Below are 11325 nucleotides of genomic sequence, written 5' to 3'. Positions count from 1 at the left end.
ATTTCGAAAAAATTTATAACGCGAACATTTGCCCTCAGTTCGACGTGTATACTCGTCATTGCTTAAGTTTAACTACGCGCCCCGTAAACGATTTTTTAAACTAAAGTTCACAGGTTAAGATATCCTTCGTGTATCGCATTCTACGTACCAATTCACTTGGAAACGCGTCTGATAAGCGAAAGGACGTGAGAATGATAGTATCGCGTGACCATCGAAATTAATATATCGAGAAACAAGCAATGATCGCCGAATAACCTACGTGCGCGATTTTATCACGCTAAGATTCTCATATCGCGTGCTTTCGTCGGCCGGAACGCGTTTTCGATGCTCCACTTTGAACATTATGCCAACAGCGCAACGCAGTCCACCTCCGTAGTCTGGCAAATCGTCGTCACTCAATTTAAATACGGCCAATTATTACGAAATGCTGACTTGGCGAACGAAATTAACTGCATAAACGGCCAGAGAGGAGAACAACATTAGCAGTGTGAAAGTATCGACATTATGCCGAGCACGAAGGGTAAGTGATCGAAGAGAAGCCGCTTCAAAAACCATTACTATCGTCGTTTACGCTCTTAATATTTTCGCTTGAATTTCGGAAATTTTTCGCTGCCGAGAACTGAATTGAATTTACCGCGTGGTAATTTTTTTTTTGGCAAGGCCAGTTTGAAGTTAAAATTAAATCGGAAATAATAATAATAATCGACGAACTGAAACAACGAAGAGCAAATTGGTTTCGTTGTGTATCATTATTTGATACTATTTTCATAGCATGTATTATGTTCTTTTAATTCTTAACCTTAGGAAACTTGATTCCAAATCATAAATTTTACGTTTCTTAGAATAATTAGAATTAGTAAGATGTTAAAAAGAATTTTTAAGAAAGAAATGTTCACCTCGTCCCTTCTCGTTTCGCGATATTTGAACATAGAAACTTGATAAAGATATTTGTCTATGAACGATGCCTTGTTCCTCTTACTAAAAATTTAAGAAACAAGTTCCACGAATCTGCGAATATTCTACATGTTTGTATCAAACGTTCTACATATTTCTGTCAAAAACAATAGATCCCTTTGGAGAGGACGTGTCGCTCCTTTATCCGGACAGCGATAAGTTCACCAAGTTTACAGAAACACCCTGTGAAACGCCGATAATCAAAGGCGTAGTAAATCAATTACGAAAATGGCCAGCGGATGTAATGTTCGCATTCCTGGCAGCCTGTCTAATCATAGGAAGTCTGGTTTTCTTGATCTTCCTCACGGTGGCTATTTGTGCGCCCACCGTTGTCGGTAACAGGTGTCTAGCTGTTTCTTTATTATACTCTTGATGGAAAGAATACAGTGAGATCATAAATCAAAGCATTGAATAGGCCTAATAATCGGTCTATCGAATTTCTGATTGCCTTGTTATTCGAATTGTTCGAAGGCTAAACTCTTATTCGAACTTTTTTAAAGCCAAACTGATCAGCACTACTTTTCGCGAATTTCTAGTTTCACTACTCGGATATCAAAAAATATGAAAGTTACCAAAGAATGAACATCTCGTGTTCATAGGTTTGTTTATCGCAAAGAGATATGGTAATGCATAATGCTAAACAAATATTCGCAGGAAAGTTTAATGTGTTTACCAATTTCCATTCAAATCTCGCTGTATCAATCCTCCTGTCGTCGACTACACGCTATAGTAATTACTGAACTATGGATGTTTACGTAAATTCATGTTTACAATAACTCGTAATTTTTACTTGTAAATTACTATTTTTATAACTCAATTATCAAAAGGAGGAACTTGAATAGAAATTCGTTCCAGATTCTATCAAATATTATTATGTCGATACTTTATTTCGAATATTTTGCGTATTTTCATATATTATGCGCATTCTGTACGATTTTGCACTTTTAAATTTCCCACTTGGCGATTACCATGTTAATAAAAATCAGTCCGTAGTTACAAAAGAATTCTTTCAGTCTCGCTATATTTTTTCCACCAGGAGCGCTATATCGATCGCTTCAACGATTTCCGTACACAAGACAGAAATTTTGATATCGACTTTGTTCCGTAAATCATTCGATATTTTAGAATGGGAGGAATCTCGAACCTACAAGTCGGAGCATCCAATGCATACTTCTTCAAACTGGATAATCAGAACTGGTCGACGACGGATTATTGCTACATAGAAACTGCGGCCAGAAGACATCCAGACCTTAACGTAAAACCTTCGAGAGAAATCTTTGAAATTTTAGCATTTGCCCAAATTCCAGAACGCCGGTGACGCGAGTTTTTATCGTAGGTGTACCTGATAAATTTAATAAAGGAGGAGCCTAATAAGGGAAGATTGAATCAGCCGAGTATTAATGGAACAAGGCTGGAATCTAAATTGAACGATTCAAATAACTATCATTCCTCGATATCGAATCGAGAGAATAGGCTTAGGCAACAATTGGTACTTTCAAATGGAAATATAAGGAACGTCAATGTGTCGATCGATAAATTCTTTAAAGGGTGAGATCGACTATAAACTTCTACATTATTCGAGACGGTTTAAACGATTTTGTTTGCAGCTCGAAACTGTGGAAAATTGCGAAAGAATTGGACGACCAAGTTCTGGAAATGGCAGCCAAAGCACAGTTGCTTTGGAGCGTTCCGGGTGTCGTCCTCAAACCGAATATGTTTTGCAATCTAGACTCGGTGAAAAGTTACCTTTGCAAGTAAGCAGAACATTTTTATCTGCGCAAAATTTCTTTACGTCGTTCTAAATAATTAGACGCATGTTTATACGTCTATAAAATCTAAAGTTAATTTAGGTTTGCACAAAACACAACGCATTTAATGTGCAAAGATTTGTAAACTATCCAAAGTACACTGCCAGCTATAATTATTATGTATTAGGACATTTATCAATATTTAGTATAAATTACATATTTTTCGGTAATTTTATTTTCTAGCTAGCTTACTATAAATCTGTTATTTCGTTTATATTTATATAAATTGTAAAATTTTGTACAGTTGACTGGTAATGTACGAATATCTGCGTAAGTTGCATTTTTTTAATTAGATTCCGCTTCTTCTCAAAAATATGAATCTGCATAAACATCGGTACTCTAATAATAATTCAGGTCGATTATGCTTTGTTCTTCGAACAGCAATAAAGACGAGTGTTTACCAGACAAGCTGGCAACTATTGAGCCAGAAAACGATATTCAGCTAACAGGAGTACCATGTCAAGCTTTCATGGGCTTCATCGTCCAAGAAATATCAAAGAACAACCATAATGGAAAATACACATTGAAGGAAGCGGTAGAAAAATATTGTCCAAGGTAAAATTAGGTGGATGAAAGTCGGACATAAAAATCTTGGTATATCCGCACGCGTAAATAATTATATTTCCTTGTAGATTGTATTACTGCCCAGAAATTCGGATCCTAAACTCGAGCCCAAAGTGTCCAACGAATGCTTTAAACTGCCCTATCGTTTACTCGAGTATACTAATGCATATCACGTGACGACTGATATATTTTATTACAAACTGTACACGCTGTAGCTTATAAAATATAATTTTAGAGAAATGATGTATTCGCTCTTTCGTTCGATTTTTCTCCTTTCCTCGTGAATCCGTCGATCCTACGCTTCATTTGAAGGTTCTATGTTCGTACAGTCGAAGGACGCCCAGCCACATCCAAATTTCTCCGACTAAATGGCAAAATTTACCATTCGAGTACTGTATGATAGAAAAGCAAATATATACGTGTTAAGGGACTGAAACATACATATCAGTAAAATTGTGCCTAACGTGTAAGACAGAGCGGTCGATAATGGGAAATAGGAGAAAAATAACCAAATAGCGACAATGGCCTCGCTGATACCGCAAACCAAGTCAGCCAAATAGAGAACTATCGATGGGAGACTCCAACGTGGATTTTTCTACAACATTTACAATTATTAGAGATATACACTACCAGGCAAAAATTTGAGATTTAAAGATATGTTTGTAGCACTAATTTTAAATTGATAATAAAATTGTGTGATTCAAGGTAGATACAAATGATTCGACATTTTTAACCAATAGTGTATATAATTTGTAGTGTATATATATATCTTATAGTAATAGCGTGCAACAAAAATTCATAATTTTAGAAAAATTTTTATGTCCTTCTTATCCCACTACAGTGCAATTTCTCTCAACAAAAGCAAACCATTAACTATTTGAACAAAGTTCAGCAATGAAGTTATTCTAAATAACATATTCTATTATTGCAAATAGTATTCTATATAAATAACAAAATTAATGAAATGTTCTCACCGAGAGCAAAGAATAAGCAAGCATGCCAATGGCGAAGAAAGAAACGATCGTATAAGGCATAGAGTAGCCTAAGGTCAAAGTGATCACAGCTTTATGAGCATAACCTGGAGCAATCTCACCATTTTCCAAGATACTATACTCTGTCCGACCATAACGGACGCTATGATAATTCAGAAGTAACATACAGGTAGACAGCAACAAAGCTTGAAAAATTCTTAATATTTCATTTTCAGAAGTCTCGGTAGGATCAAGTTTCTCTTCCTTTATGTTTATCTCATTTGCAGAAGGACAACTAGTTTTAAATTTTCGCGGGGAAAATTCATGATCGATTGCCTAAAAGAAAACCATTAGTAACCAATTATTTGGATTAATCGCTTCTAGATTTAATTCTAATTTTTCATTCGCTCTCGCTTCCATTCTTCAATAGTAATAGGTCAAGGTATTATATGAGTCATACAGCATTGTAATAAGCAGAATAATTTGAATGTTTAAAAGCATACAGCCTTCTCCATTAAAATATAACTTTATCCATAGTCTCCACAAGTCAAAGATTTTTTTTTATCCTACCACTTTCCCTCTGAACCTTTTATGTTTATAGACCAAGAGAATAAATTTTGTATTTAACACATACACACCCACTTTCACTGAAATTTTAGGTCAGTTATTGAAAAAAAAATTAAGCACCCATAGATAAAATAGGCGATATGTTAATTTATAAGATATTTTTGTTATACCATGGTAAAATATTAAAGTATCAGTAAAGTGTTATTATATTTATCCTTGTATCTATTTTATTACTATTATGTGAAGTTAAGTTGGAATACAAGGACAGTAAGAGATTGGAAATGAAACATTTGTAACCCGTCAAGGAATCAAGGAGGTAACATAACCATTCAGATGAAACCTTCTTTCTCCCAAAAAATTCCACCTAACCAGGAACAATGAAATAATTTCGAAGGACTCACTTCGTCGCGTATCGATTGAATTTTACCAGAATACACATTCATCGTGAGAATTTTCCTTTCCTTTTTTTTTTTCTTCTTCTTTTCAATGGGAATCGAAAATTACAGACCCAGGCTCCTTGAAGTGAAACGCATTATGCAACGTTATTCAAATTGTTCAGAGAGGGAAGATTATTGAATCAAAATTATAAGATGATAAGCCGTGTATAACCTTCGGGGGAAATTTCGGTGAATTATTTTTCACTTGCAGAAAATTGCTCGAGCGTTTCGGCTATGAGAAGTAGAAAAGAACTTAGAGAATGGCACGTCGTTGCAAACGTTCTGTGCTTTCCAATCTGAAAGCGCTGATTAGAAACAAAAATACGGTGAGTACATGAACACACGTGCGCGTGTGTAGATAACGTCGTTAACGTTGCATTCATCGTTATGCAAACCGGTTAATTGATTGGCAATAGATCGTTGAATCGTGAAACTTGGTTGGAATAATTACGAATTGTCGAAATTAGGATAGATCAATTCTCTGAGTTAATAATTGGCACGATTCCAGAAAAGAGTAATAAAAATTCGAATTGTTTTTCTCGTTTCCGGGTCAAGCTTGGAATCATTTTGGTAAAGTTTGACGAGAATAATCATGAGATTTCGATGTAGACGAAAAATTAACGAACGTAGTGGATATTTAGTTAGTAGCTTTGGTAATGTTCGTGACATTACGATGAGAAACAGGTAGATAATTTATGTAACAATTTTCTAGAGACTTGGACAACTAGCGTGCACCCTGTGCGACCATTACATCATGGGAAATTCGATCTACGTGATCATACTCGGCCTCATTGGGACCGTTAGTCGATCGTAATACTCCTTAATTATTTCCGCATAATAAAACACAAGAGTTCACGAATCTTTCGTTTGAACGAAGATAGTGGTTCGTGAACTTTTAAATTCGATTCACCAAATGTTCAATCTAACTTTATTTGAAATATCTTGAAGTACAGTATTGTGCAACAGTCCTCGGCCACCTACCGAAACAAAAAGATTTTGTTTCTATGAATGAGTGAAAAGATACTTGATATTATTTTAAATTTATCGTTGATTCCCAAAAAGTGTTATCTTTCTCAGGAATTATTGGTAATTTATTAGAAAAGAATCTTTTTTTAAAGAATTATTTTAGCGATGCCGTTAGGTAACTTTTCAACAAACTCATTTCCTATTATCTTCCATTCTATCTTTAGTACTTCAAATAATTTATTTATACGCTTCTCACTTTCTATATTCTTAAGATACACTTTAAATCATTTTACACGTATTTTATAATATGTAATGTACAATTGTGTATCGAAATATTCTTAAATAATATACCTTATAAACTAAGGAAATAATAAAAGATTCGTTTCTATGCAACACTATATGAAAATATCTCCTAAAATCATGATAAATTACCATCATGAAATTAAGCCTTTTGCGCAATACTGTATACGAAAGAAAATTTTACAAATACACTGCCTAATTAATGACCTAGGTGATTACAGCGTTTGATATCATCCGCATAATAAATTGCAAATTGCCAGTCAGATCACCCTCGCAAACCAGAAACAATGAAACCGGTAATTTATTCAATTCCCCTGACAGTCTTAGAATAGAATTTAATAACAATTAATCGTTCTATTATTAGTACCTTTGGATGTGGAAAGGGATCTAAAGCTAATGACGTCGATTCTGGGAATAGAGCACTACACCTTAATCATGCTGGGAGCAATTACAGTGAGTGATTCGAAGAAATTTCCCTTAAGTTCAACATATTAAAACGAAACGATATTTTTTCTAGGAATATCCAATGTTACATACACCCTGGCTCTTAATGCAATTGTGCGTGATCATCGTGGAGGTCACTGTATTCTGTGTGAAAGTATTTTTGGATGGACTTCACATAAAACGCGACGAAATTTTATTATCCGTCCTGACCGTACATAATTGGCTTCAAGTGTTTTGTTTGTTCCATAGACAAGCTCGGCAGTCTCGTTAAATCTTCAGTTCTAAAAGAAATTTGATAGCAGAAAATATTTATGCAATTTGAATTATTAAAATTATTGTAAAACTTTGTACACAATGTTTTGATATAATAAAGGATAACCGTACGACGTATATATTTGAAATTGCAGACTACTTATTTTATTGTACCAATTTCGCGTTTGTTATTAATATATATATAATTTAAAAAAACACGTGGATTGCGGTTTGCTCATAACCTAATGGTTCTATCATGTACGAATAAGTTGATAAAATCCTGTTATAATGTCATTAAAATTAGAAAAAAATGTTACTTACACACGCACAGAGAATAGGAAAGAAAATGGAAAGGATCGGCATGTAAAAAATTTGTCAAAGGTACGAAAAAATGTTAAAAATTTAAACTAGCGTGTAATTAAGTATATCCTGCGTTTCTTGTTATTATTAATATTGTATTATACAATGTTAGGTAGAAGCACTGTATATGGCATTGATGTGTTTCGCAATATATTGTTTAAGTTGTATCACTTTAGAAGCAGGAGGCCGTTACCCTCACGGGAATCCAGTGACAAAATCGGCCGCATTTAATGCTCTTTTTCGGCGAAATTACAGTAACAAAGTTTAAATATTACCGTAGAACTTATTTTATTAAAAATCTTCATCCTTGTTTTACATCTTCGAGGAAAACATGCTTGAATATAAGAGATATGAAATTTATATTTTTTAACTTAAAATTTTTGTACAATTAAAAAATTTTTTATTTTAATATTTGAAATTCGAGAATCTGAAAATTTTACATTTGAGATCTAACTCGTCTAAAGAAATTAAATCTTTATTCTCAGATTTGAAGATTATAATACTGGTAACAAATATAATCTCTGGACTGATAACTACTCTAATGATGACCCTTGCTGATATATATGATATTCCTTACTTATATTTACCATGGTTGGTGGATACCATGAAAGGAATGACTTTATGTGAAGGACCAACGCTTCTAAACTTAGCCAATGAACTTCTATCTAACATTACTCTTCCTACTGCAATATTTATACTTACGACTTTCTTTTTATACGGTACAAAAATCACACACATCCGTATATTAACAAATAACATTACGCAAACATTGATTATTCTAATTGTTTAAATTTTATATTAAATTTTAATATAAATGCATTTCAGTTGAGGAACTTTGCATTTGGAATGATGTATTCATAAGGTTTCAACATTGCTGGAAAAATTATCACAACGAGAAACATTCTGCCATGGAAAAAGCTAAAGAAAAATTATTTGCTAAACGTAATAAAAAATTAATATGCCAGAATAATGTTAAGAACGAATTAAACGTTGGTGTTGAGAGATTGAGATCTGATAGGAAACCTATCGAATTTTGCAATAACATCAATGATCAAGTTTCTACCGAAACGCGTTTAAGACCGATTAAAAGTACGATTGAAGATAATAGTAACTCGATTCGGAACCAACTAATCGATATAACTGGATAATTCATTTTTAAATAATTCTTTCAAATTCAATTCATAGACAATATAATTAATTTTAATTCGTATATACAATGATTTATATTTTATAACTATAATTTTTCTTTGCTTCGTTACTTTGAAGTTTTATAAATTATCTTCATTACATATCTCACAGCAATTTTGTAAAAATTTTTCTCATAATAAAATCAAACATTACTTACCACTGAAGATGACTCCACAGCCATTGAATTCGAAGAATGCACAGTTTCAGCACACTTTCTTGCACCTGAAAGACGAGACTGAAATTTTGTGTGACACCAAACATTGTTATATGTTATCTAATATGGCGATCGAGAATCGGAAAAAATTTGTACTTATTGAATATCGATTGATTAAACAAATCAATATCTTATATCATTTTAATTTTTTGGTAGTTATTCCGATTTATAAGTAGCATTTGTTAATTTTAATTTCCCTTCTGAAGATGAAGTGGAAAAATTTAACTATGGCTGAAGTAATCAACGCCATCATTCTTTGCCAAGTAAGTTCACAAGATCAGCGCATTGAACGAATTGCACTTGCGAACGATATCAAGACCGAGGAGCAATTTCTAAGTGAAATGAGTTTTCTCTTTCGTGAAGAAGAGGCCGACGCCTTCGTCAGATAATCCATCAGCGGGCCTTAAAGCTAAAAGACATAGGCCATCTGACTCCCGGATTAAGTGCCTCTACTGTGGTACCCCCGGACAAAATAGCGGGGTGCCGTAAGAGAATAAAATTCGAGACACAAAAGAATATACGAAACCCAGGAGTAAATCAACCAACCGCATCGTCCAAGGTGTCTTGTTTCAAGTGTCATGAGGAGAACCATATCGCGCCTAATTGTCCGTTATTGCAGAAAAGAAACTATAATTAGTTATACTATAATTACTGGAATTACTGGAAACTATAATTACTGGATACATCCAAGGATGTGTGATAGTCAGGATGGTCGTGTCGGAGATGAAAGGACACCGGGGTCTTCCCTTTGGAATTCTTGGGAAAATCCCCAATACTTTGATTTAACCCGATTATAATTGTCCGAGATTTGTGATAATGAACTTTGGAAGAAAGTATATTTGTTATCCCGTTGACCGCGGATTCGTTATCGAACCTAAGACCATTGTCATCAGTGTCTAATCAATGCTGTTACTTGTCAATTCTTTAATATCCACACTCGTGCAAATAACATTACCTCGATTGTATAATAACGATGGCTAATTCCAGTGAAGATTCATTACACGCCCCTAACCCTAATCATAATAAGAACCCAACATATATATTATTTCTATTAAATATCTCACAGTAATTCTGAGAAAATTTATCGAATAATAATATCAGGCTCTTACTTACCAATAACGATTTCCTTCAAAACCATTGAATTCGAAGAATGTACAATTTCACTACAGTTTTTTGCACCTGAAAAACGAAACCGAAATCTTACGTGACGATATACATTGTTACATTATCCAAGATGGCGATCGAGAATCGCAAGCAATTTGAATTGTTGAATATCGATCTATTGAAAATCAATATTTTGTAGTACGTAACTACCAAACTATAAATCAGTATTCTATAGTAAATTATCACGAATTGCATGTCTCTTAATAATTATTTGATAAATATGTTGAGCCAAATTTTATACATTTATAGGAAATTTAGACATGTAAATTCAAAGATAGAAAATATTTGAATTATAGATTTAAAGGTATAAAATATTTGAAATATATGACTAGATATAATATTCGTATTATATTCACTAAAATGTGAATTTACGTAAATGTATTGTATGTGTGTATTTGGATATGATAAGAGATCATACTAATTAAGATAAAAATCAGATATTTGATTAAAAATATATTCAACAATGTTAAAAGGTTGTAGCAAGCAATAGACGGTGTTTTGTCTTCTGTATGAGATATTTCTTAGTATCTATATATTTTTATGCCAATTATTATGTAACTTGAAATATCATTCCGTAATTATCGTTTTGTGTGCACTTACCAGTTTGTATTCAACAAATTCAATAAGTTTCTTTGAAAATTTATGGAACGACATAACACACTACTCAACAAAACTGCACGAAACGGTGGAAGTTGCGCATTAATTTGAAAAAGTTTCATTGCGCAGTGTAGGAATATCGATGTATCCAGACCAATTGCAATCTCTTCTATATACACTACTCATATTATTTTTCTTAGATTTTTAGAATACACAATCGTGCATTCTTTATTTTCAACATTAAATATTCTACAGTAAATTTTGTTCTTTTCACGATAAAAAAATATGAAAATAACTTTCTGTTATTAATAATCTTATTCGATATATCAAATTAGATTTATCTCGATAGTTGCTAAGAATATATTAAAAATAAGAAATGTTATTTTAAATAATATAATAATTTAAATATAATAATATAATAAATAAATAATTATATTAAATAATATAGTTGAAGCGTGTATATTTGATCTATATGTTTGGTGAAGTCAAAATATTAGGTTATCTAAATCAATCGTTCCCGCCTAAAAGACCAAATGGCG

The 11325-nt window shown here is 33.0% G+C and overlaps 3 protein-coding genes across 6 annotated transcripts; 2 read left to right on the top strand and 1 right to left on the bottom strand.

The window, feature by feature from the left end:
* The first annotated feature begins 360 nt into the window (after positions 1–360).
* On the top strand, positions 361–3573 carry LOC139992813 (uncharacterized). Of its 2 annotated transcripts, none has more exons than XM_072014019.1 (7): positions 361–520; positions 1068–1296; positions 2080–2209; positions 2291–2502; positions 2562–2708; positions 3144–3317; positions 3395–3573. In XM_072014019.1, exons 1-7 carry the CDS (start codon positions 505–507, stop codon positions 3501–3503), a joined length of 1017 nt encoding a protein of 338 aa, XP_071870120.1. In that variant the 5' UTR covers positions 361–504; the 3' UTR covers positions 3504–3573. The 2 variants fall into 2 exon arrangements, with proteins under 2 accessions (XP_071870120.1, XP_071870119.1); XM_072014018.1 differs by having other exon boundaries at positions 3117–3317.
* A 41-nt stretch (positions 3574–3614) lies between these two features.
* On the bottom strand, positions 3615–10232 carry LOC139992814 (uncharacterized). Of its 3 annotated transcripts, none has more exons than XM_072014022.1 (5): positions 10139–10232; positions 8969–9033; positions 4301–4633; positions 3768–3921; positions 3615–3690 (listed from the first exon to the last, which is right to left on the bottom strand). In XM_072014022.1, the coding sequence occupies exons 1-5, from the start codon at positions 10161–10163 to the stop codon at positions 3629–3631; spliced, it is 639 nt and encodes a 212-aa protein (XP_071870123.1). In that variant the 5' UTR covers positions 10164–10232; the 3' UTR covers positions 3615–3628. The 3 variants fall into 3 exon arrangements, with proteins under 3 accessions (XP_071870123.1, XP_071870124.1, XP_071870121.1); XM_072014023.2 differs by having other exon boundaries at positions 3632–3756; positions 3836–3921; XM_072014020.2 differs by having other exon boundaries at positions 3632–3921.
* Positions 6919–7353, top strand: LOC139993254 (uncharacterized; the record flags this gene model as incomplete). Its single annotated transcript, XM_072014809.1, has 2 exons — positions 6919–7020; positions 7085–7353. Coding segments are annotated over 2 exons (300 nt in total), but the record flags the coding sequence as incomplete, so codon positions are not given.
* Positions 10233–11325: the final 1093 nt, after the last annotated feature.

The sequence above is a fragment of the Bombus fervidus genome, chromosome 12 (genome assembly GCF_041682495.2).
Source record: "Bombus fervidus isolate BK054 chromosome 12, iyBomFerv1, whole genome shotgun sequence".
In the NCBI taxonomy this organism is placed as follows: Eukaryota; Metazoa; Arthropoda; class Insecta; order Hymenoptera; family Apidae; genus Bombus; species Bombus fervidus.
The sequence above is the reverse complement of the archived record's forward strand: the minus strand, read 5'-3'. Positions and strand labels throughout refer to the sequence as shown.

Excerpts from the sequence above, each read along its gene's own strand:
- LOC139992813 (XM_072014018.1), top strand. Across the intron at positions 1,297-2,079 it reads CCCACCGTTGTCGGTAACAG|AATGGGAGGAATCTCGAACC; the intron begins GTGTCTAGCTGT and ends TCGATATTTTAG. Across the intron at positions 2,709-3,116 it reads GTGAAAAGTTACCTTTGCAA|GTCGATTATGCTTTGTTCTT; the intron begins GTAAGCAGAACA and ends ATAATAATTCAG.
- LOC139992814 (XM_072014020.2), bottom strand. The coding sequence starts at position 10,163 with ATGGTTTTGAAGGAAATCGTTATTG. Across the intron at positions 9,034-10,138 it reads TTTGAAGGAAATCGTTATTG|GTGCAAGAAAGTGTGCTGAA; the intron begins GTAAGTAAGAGC and ends CTCGTCTTTCAG. Across the intron at positions 4,634-8,968 it reads CTGTGGAGTCATCTTCAGTG|GCAATCGATCATGAATTTTC; the intron begins GTAAGTAATGTT and ends GTTTTCTTTTAG.